At 36.9% G+C, this 9,151-nt stretch overlaps 1 protein-coding gene across 1 annotated transcript in view; it reads right to left on the reverse strand.

Moving 5' to 3' along the window:
• Positions 1–9,151, reverse strand: part of SVEP1 (sushi, von Willebrand factor type A, EGF and pentraxin domain containing 1) — a gene marked incomplete at its 5' end in the record, with an annotated part of 208,166 nt that overhangs the window by 118,404 nt on the left and 80,611 nt on the right. Inside the window, 2 exons of the mRNA XM_010843623.1 lie at positions 350–468; positions 3,640–3,837. Of these exons, the coding sequence (XP_010841925.1) occupies positions 350–468; positions 3,640–3,837 (317 nt within the window). The remainder of the gene's footprint in view (positions 1–349; positions 469–3,639; positions 3,838–9,151) is intronic.

The raw sequence follows: 9,151 nt of genomic DNA on the forward strand, positions 1-9,151 counted from the left end.
TTTCAGGATCATATTTTAAAAGATATGTTTATAAATAGGAACTAAGATTGATTTCCCATCTTTCTTTTTCTTAAAAGATCTTCAGAGCATAGTAAAGGGCCAAGAATTTTTAGCCAAGTAATCTTAGAGGATACACAACACAAAAAATCCACGGAATGAAAAGTTTCTGTTTTTAGAGATTTTCATCTGAGATTTCTAATGAAAAATTCAAGGCTGATCATTCTGTTATCAGATGGGGCATTTGCATTTATGAGTAGAGTACAGCTAGAGACAGTACAATCATTAGAGTACTGGAAAGTTTTCAATAGCACCATTTGAAAAAGGATACAAATATTTGCTCAAACCTTACCTTTTCTCCAGAGTTGTCTTTAGCTGTTGGGATTTGCCAAGTGATATTAGCAGAGTCTTGCTGTTCCTGGGTCTCAGCCTCTATGTCTGCAGGACAGTTGATCTGAGGAGCTTCCACATCTAATTCAGAAAATTCACACAGCAGTTAACTTACTGATGCAGTGATATAATTCTAAGTCATTTAAGAGACTAGGGCATGCATGCTCAGTAGCTAAGTAGTTTGACTCTTTTGTGACCCCATGGACCGTAGCCTGGCAGGCTTCTCTCCATGGGATTTCTCAGGCATGAATAATGGAGTGGATTGACATTTCCTTCTCTAGGAGATCTTTCTCACCCAGGGATCGACCCACGTTTCCTGCATTGACAGGCAGATTCTTTACCATCTGAGCCATCAAGGAAGGCCACAAGAGACAGGTAAGAAATATTTTTAATTCTAATCTAATCATAGAGGATTTCTAACGTACTTCAGCATGGCTTCCAAAGTTCTTCCTGAACTGGTACCTGCTTCTCTCTTAGCCTCTTCACTTACAGATCCCCAATCAGAACTCAGTCTCCACACCAGATGTCCCACAAGAGCATCATGATCCTTCTTATACCTGGGCCTTTGTTCATGCTCTTTTATTTGTCTGAATCAATGCTCTCTTCTTCCTTGAGGCAGGTAACCTCTACTTGTCCTGTAATTCTCAGCTTAGACACAAGCTCCCGAGGAAGCTTTTCTCACCCATTGGTCCATTTTAGGTGCTCACTGCACAACTTCTGATTGCCCTCTGTCCTTCCTAGCCATAATGCACCTTGCCATTTTTAAACTGAATTTCCTCCCTGCAAATAACTGAAGTTCTTTGAATGTCATGATTTCTTATTTCATTGTATTATATAGTACCTGGAATATAATATGAACTTGACAAATACTTTTGGAATGAAATAAACAGAAAAAAATGAATGCTGAGTATGGTAGGAAGGGACTGCACTTGAAAACAGACTGTCAAGTAGCATTAATTAATATGCTAAAATGTCCTGTCAAAGCAAACAACAAATTAAAGGCAAAGATATTTTTTGCAGTGTGAAACTTTGCAGTACAGATACTGCATTAGATGTGGTAACATTCCACATAGCTGCAACAGTCACTGTAGAGCTAAGTTCTTATTATATAATAAATTCTCTTCAGTTATATTAAGTCTTCTGCAACTTGCAGCTGAATATATCCAGATTAATCTGCATCTCACTTTCTTGTTTCTTAAAAGTTTTATTCAATTTATATTTTCCCTTTCTCAGAGGGGCTACTATGTAGACAACTTCCCCCCACAAAGGTGCATGAGCATATCGACTTTTAAAATCTAAAGAAGCATTTCATTTTTCCTTTAGACTTGAATAATAGTGTGAATGAACTTGGAATTTCAAGTTTATATGCACTCTCCCTTTGTATTCTTAGCACACTGCTACATTTCCTTCTGGCATTTATTTATTTTTTTATTTTTTTAACTTTACAATATTGTGTTGGTTTTGTCATATATCAACATGAATCTGCCACAGGTATACACATGTTCCCCATCCTGAACTCTCCTCCCTCCCCGTACCATCCCTCTGAGTCATCCCAGTGCGCCAGCCCCAAGCATCCAATATCGTTCATCGAACCTGGACTGGTGACTCGTTTCCTTTATGGTATTACTCATGTTTCAATGCCATTCTCCCAAATCATCCCACCCTCTCCCAGCCAGAAAGAAAAACATCAATACAGTATACTAACACATATATATATGGACAATAACCCTGTATACGAGACAGCAAAAGAGACACTGATATGTACAACAGCCTTCTGGCATTTAGAGTTGCAAAGGAAAAGCGTAGTGTAGTGTGAGTCTGAATCTTGTTTCCTTTGTGAAGTTCCTCTTTTCTCTCTGGAAACTTCAGATTTTCTCCTTACCTTTGGCCCTACTGGTGGCTCAGACAATAAAGCGTCTGCCTGCAATGCAGGAGACATGGGTTCGATCGCTGGGTCAGGAAGATCCCCTGGAGCAGGAAATGGCAACCCACTCCAGTACTCTTGCCTGGAGAATCCCATGAACGGAGAAGCCTGGTAGGCTATACAGTCCATGGGGTCACAAAAAGTCGGACACAACTGAGCGACTTCACTTTCACTTTGGATCTTAAAAATTTCACAAAGTAGTGAAAATATGCCTGCCCAATACTCAGCTTTTCGACTCACATTATTCAGTGTTTAGTGCATATGGATAAACAAACTCTTTTCCTCTGATAATGGTACTTTTTATTTTTTATTGAGGTACAGCTGATTTACAATGCTGTGCTAGTTTCAGGTATATAGCAAAGTGATTCAGTGATACATACATACATTCTTTTTCAGATTCTTTTCCATTATAGGTTATTATAAGATATTGGATGTAGTTCTCTGAGCTATACAGCAGGGCCGTACTGTTGGGGGTTGGGGAGGGACAAATTAGAGGCTTGAGATTAACAAATATAACTATATAAAATAGAAAACCAACAAGGTCCGAGGTTATTTTCGATCTAAAAGTTCAAGCCTTTCTGTAGCTCAGGGAAACTTTCTTCTGCTGGTAGGAAAATTCTTCCCCTCCATCCCTTTTCCTCTCTATGCTTCTGGAGCTCCTTATTAAAGGGCACTGGTGTTCCTCAATTTCTCCTGGGTATATCTCTTAACTTGTATCTTTTGAACTTGATCCACTGGGATACTCAAGTTCCTTGTTTAGCAGTTCTCCCTTCTGAAGGAATTCTCAATTTGCTTCTTCAAATCACTAATACTCTTTTCAACAACCTCCACTCCGCTGTTTCGTCCTTCTTTTAGAGAGATTTATATTTTTACTTCTAAGAACGTTTTCTTGCTCTCCATACCTCCTTTTTCATAGCAGTCTGCTCTTGCTGTAAGGAAGGTGGCAATGTTCTCTTGTGAATGTACCGAGATGCAGGTTTTAAAGTGCTGATGACTTGCTTTTTTCAAAAAAAAATTAATTTAATCTCACTTGCTTAATAGGAGTCAGAAATTCTTCAAAGATTTTCAATTCCCATTGGAAAACTTACCTGATTTCTGGCCCTAATATCATCCCTAGTTTTCTATTTTTTTCTATCATTGCCTGGCATGTGGTACTGGATTTTTGTAAATTCACCATCCTAAAGCCAAAATCTTCATAGCATATATCGGGGTGACATCTACGCTTTTACCATAGGTATGCACCAAAAGTTGCAAAGGATAGTCCGACACTGCAATAACACGTCATTATACAGAATTTGGTTTTCAATTTGACCCACGTGGGGACCTACCTTTACAAGCAGCTGTCTGAACTTTGGCACTCCATTTTCCAGAGGTGGTACACCTCACTTCTTCTCTGCCCCCTGATAAAATGAATCCTTGGCGGCAACTTAGCTGACAGATCGTGCCAGGTTTGGCTGGATGCCTGCCACAGTTGGGAGGTGACAGGGTAACACCTTTGGGCTTCTGGAAGGTGGCACAGTAGCGTTCTATTGCAGGAGAGCAAGAAGATATTATTTACATTCTCACAAATTACAAAATGCCACAGAGTCACTTTACTCAAGAAAAATACAATTGGTCTGCATGCAGACGTCTGCATATGACACGGAACAAACATTGTTATTGTTAATTATGCTCAACCAGGTAGTTCTAGTCGTGAAGAACCTGCCTGCCACTGCAGGCAGATGTGACAGGGGTTCGATCCCTGGATCGGGAAGATCCCCTGGAGAAGGAAATAGTCACCCACTCTGGTATTCTTGCCTGGAGAATCCATGGACAGAGGCCCCTGGCACAGTGGAGCCCACAGAGTCACAAAGAGTCAGATATGACTGAAGTGACTAAGCACACACACACATCTCTTTAGTTACCTCATGTTTTCTACCAGTATATCAAATCTTTAAAAGATTTCTAACTAGTATTTAAATCAATGCTGACTGTGACTTTTATCATTTGCGTAGAGAATCTTCAGTTTGCAGAACATTACATTATGGCGCTGAAGTGTAAAATAGTGAATTAGATTCTATCTTTCATGGGGTAAGTGGCGATTCAACAGTCAGTTTCCATTTTTATGAGCTTATGGTGGCATCTTTAAGCAAGCAGATTTTGAGAAAAGTTTTTATACTGTCCCTAGAATCACTGTGTTATATTAGGGCCCAGACTCTTAATGATGTTATTTTCAGAAATGAAGAAGAATAGCAGGTGAATTAGGTAGAATGGAGATAGAATGGAAAATCAGATGAGGACTTAATACAAGATATGTGTGTATACGCACATGAACCCATGTATATGTTTGCTTATTGTAGTAGTGATTCTACTGGTAGCACCACCAGCATCTTTAGTCTGTATTTCCCATGTGATAATCACTAAGTTTATCCAGTGTCTACTATGTGCCAGGCATTATTCTAAGTGCTTTACATGGATAGACTCATTTAATCCTATGCAGGAACGACTAGTGTTATTATTTTCACTTACAAACAAGAGCACTGGTTGCTGCTGCTGCTAAGTCGCTTCAGTAGTGTCTGACTCTGTGCGACCCCGTAGACAGCAGCCCACCAGGCTCCTCTGTCCCTGGGGTTCTCCAGGCAAGAACACTGGAGTGGGTTGCCATTTCCTTCTCCAATGCATGAAAGTGAAAGTGAAAGTGAAGTTGCTCAGTCATGTCCGACTCTTCGCAACCCCATGGACTGTAGCCTACAGGCTCCTCCGTCCATGGGATTTTCCAGACAAGAGTACTGGAATGGGTTGCCATTTCCTTCTCCAAAGAGCACTGGGGCATAATAGTAATTCTCGTAGTTAACTTTCCTGACGTTACCAACAGGTAAATGGCAGAACCTGTGTGCCCCCCAAACATTCTACAATCATGCCTTCTCCCTGAAATGACTGCTTTCAAACCTCTCTGTGAACAGAAGTAATTCTTTCCTGAGAATTGCTATGTTCCTTTATTTTTACACATAGAAGCCTGGTGTGCTGTAGTCCATGGGGTCGCAAAGTGCTGGACACGACTTAGTGACTGAACAAAAAAGAACAAATGTACCAGATGACAGTCCAGATTTCCTGTTCTGCTTTGATCAAGAGGACTGTCAGAGCCAAATTTGTGGTTCAAATATAAACAACATATGGGACTTTAAATCCTTTATTTCAGGACAGTTGTTTATAAATTAAGAAAATTAACCTTTTAGCTCTCATATCAAGATTTTATTCCCTGCTAATATTCTTTCTTATTGTTTGTTTATGGCATTTTGAATTTTTATATTATTGTTGTTTCGTTGCTAAGTCGTGTCTGTCTCTTTGTGATCCCATGGCTGGAGCCCACCAGGCTCTGTCCAAGGGATTTCCCAGGCAAGAATACTGGTAGTGGGCTGTCATTTCCTTCTCCAGGGGATCTTCCTGACCCAGGGACTGAACCATGTCTCCTGCACTGGCAATTTAATCTATTCTAATGTAATGGAGAATCTTTTCCCATTGCTTTTATGTTTAATAAATTCTGAAATGGATTAATATTTACTCTACATATATTAACTATACTCTCTTCTAGCTTTTAATGGTTTTACTTTTAATTTATATCTTAAAACTATAAAGTATTTACATTGGTGTCTGGTGTGTATTAAAGACATATGAAAACTTCATTTTGATTCATTTTGCTTTTTCCCAAGGAGCGAGCCAATTTTACTATATTATCAGTTGAATAAATCTTATCTTCTCAACTGAGCTATGATGCTTCCTTAATAATATATGAAACTCATAAGTTTGGGAATCTATTATGTCCCACTGATCTGATGGCAGTTCTTACATACTCTTCATTTTTGCAATTTAGTATATATTTAAAAACCCAGCAGAACTACTTCCTTTTTTACTATTCTTTATTACACTTCCCTTTCAATCTTATTTTAGTGAGTTTTGCCTGCACATTCTCCCAGATGAATCCTGGAATCACTCCCCAGTTCCAAGAAGGAGAAAAAAGAAAATCTCTTTTGGGCTATTGAATAGGTTGCATTTTACCTATACATATATTTGGGAAGAACTTTGCCTTTTGACAAAATTTTATAAATATATTAAAATGTTCTTTTTATCTCAGCAATATTTTGTAGTTTGTGTAATACAGGTTCCATATATTTTTGTTTGAGGTTTATTCTTACATATTTTATATTTTATACAGATCTCTGACTGTGGTTTTTCATCACATATTCTGTTTATCATTTATACAGAGGAGTTGTTTCTTTGGTATTCTTAAGACTTTAATGAACTCTCAGTCTTTAGTAGTCTCATTTTATTTTAGAGGTAGACACATAGTTTACAAATGATGATTTTGAATCCTCTAAGCTCTAACCTTATGATTTATTACAAGAGCTAAATCTTAGACAATCTTACTAAATAACATGGATGATTCTAGCATCCTTTTCATTTTCCAGATTTAATAAGACTGTCCATATTTTTTAAGTAGATACAGATGGAAGATGAACTTTTCTTATGTCAGTTATCAATGAGTTTCTAAGAACTTTATCAAAAATGTGTTTCAAATGATAATGAATACATTTTTATCTTATATTGAGCAACCATATGAATTTTTCCTATTTGTTATGAAGTAATTTATTATGTTAATAGAATATCTAATTTTAAACCCTTCTTGCATTCCTAGGATAAACCTTTACACATCCTGGCAGACCAATCTTTTGAGTATGGATTGCTAGTATATTTGCTGTCATAGTTTTATTTTTTCCTCTTGGTAAAAGTTGTCAGATTGGCAACAGAATAATAATAGCTGGATAGTATGAACTGATTAATTTTCCACTATTTGGGCCAAATTAGATGGTATGAGAATTGTTTCGTTTTAAAAGTTTGAAAGAGTTTCATATTTCCCTCAGTCATTTTCAAATGCTTGGAAAGACTGAGGGCAGGGGGAGAAGGGGGCGACAGATGAGCTAGATAGCATCACTGACTCAATGGACATGAATCTGAGCAAACTCTGGGAGATGATGAAGGACATGGAAGCCGGCTTGCTGCAGTCCATGGGGTCAGACACGACTTACCAACTAAACAGCAAGAGTAACAACTAAGTAAACTCTGATATTTCCATTACTTTGTAAATCACTCATAGGTAAGTATTTATTTGCTTTTCTACTTTTTTTCTTGGTTCATTTAATAGTTTTCATTTTCTTAGAAAATCATGCATCATAAATGGTGTTTCATTACTTTGAAAACCTCAGACCTCTATATAGCCCTTTGGTATAGCTTCTTAGAAAAATTCCATTTTTGCATTTTTCTTTCTTCTTTCTACAATCTATTACTTTATTCAAAGATTTTCCTTTCATCCGCTCAACTGCATTCCATCTCCTTTTATAATTGATCTTCCTTTACACTATTATGTGCTTCTTTCAACTTCTCTTACAATCAGTCTTTTCCTAGTATTTAATGTTTAGCTATTTTTATTCTTCCTGTTTAACAAAAATATTTATATCTTTGAAATTACATCAGTGTATAATTTAACTTAGGTCTCATAACTATGGTTTCAGAATTTTCTCAATTTTGTTATTTTTTTAATTGTATTTTTTTTTATTTTATTTTATTTTTAAACGTTACATAATTGTATTAGTTTTGCGAAATATCAAAATGAATCTATCACAGGTATACATGTGTTCCCCATCCTGAACCCTCCTCCCTCCTCCCTCCCAAATGTCTCCTTTGTCCATTTAATTCATTTCCTTTATCCCTCTTTGGAGTCTTCATATTTTTGTGTTTTGGTCTAGTTTCATATGTCAGAAAATGTTAAGGACCTTGACTTTTTATATGTGGTTCAAATAACTTTTCCTTTTTCTTGTTTGCATTTTAAATATAGAGAATTTATGTCTGAAGTACTGAAATGTAAAGCTTTAGATATTCAGATCTATTGTCCTTTTCTTTTTAGGAAGTTATGCTCTGTTAAAATCCATTTGCTCATTTTCCTACATTTCACTCCTTAACCTGCCTCATTTAATTAATAAAATTAATTGAACTTAATTTTTTAAATGAAGCAAGAGTCCAAACTAATTTTTAGATAAGGTTTTCCCTTACTGATATCTACAATTTTCCTTCTTGAATACTGTATTTTTCTACAAACTAATGTCTGTTTCTGAGGCATGTTTGCTTCCATTGTTCTGTGCATCCTTGTACCATGAATCTACCATATTAATTACCATGTGTTCATATTTGTCTTATGACGGTAAGAATAAGATCTCTCTCATTGTACTTCATCTTCAGAATTTTCTTATTTTGCAACTGTCTACTCAATACTCTTTTTTAATTAATTATTTTATTTCTTCTTTGTTGCACCAGGCCTTAGTCGTGGCATGAGGGATCTTTCGTGGCAGTGCTCGGGCTCTTTTAGCTGTGGCTTGTGGACCCGAGCGTGTCACCACTATTGAGCCCGCATGCTCTGTCGCCCTGAGGCATGTGGGATCTTACTTCCCAGACAAGGGTTGAACCCGAGTACAATCTGCATTGGAAGGCAGATTCTTTAACCACTGGATGATGAGGGAAATCCCTAATATAATTTCTATTCATGTCCATCAATGTTTAAGTGGAAAATTTCATAGTAATTATGGCTACTGTCAGAATTTGGGGGCTACAGTGAGTTGTTCCCCAATAAACTGTATTAAATAAGGATGGTTATACTTCAAACCAATCAAAACTGACATCCACTTTAAATCATTACAGAGACAGGTACAAAAATTTCAAAGAGAATTCTTAAAGCTTAAAGCATTTTAAAAATTTAAGTTAAACTTAAGAGTTAAAGTTTTAAAGAAAAACTCCAGAGCAACCTTATTAAAT

The sequence above is a fragment of the Bison bison genome, unplaced genomic scaffold (assembly GCF_000754665.1).
Source record: "Bison bison bison isolate TAMUID 2011002044 unplaced genomic scaffold, Bison_UMD1.0 scf7180017864183, whole genome shotgun sequence".
In the NCBI taxonomy this organism is placed as follows: Eukaryota; Metazoa; Chordata; class Mammalia; order Artiodactyla; family Bovidae; genus Bison; species Bison bison.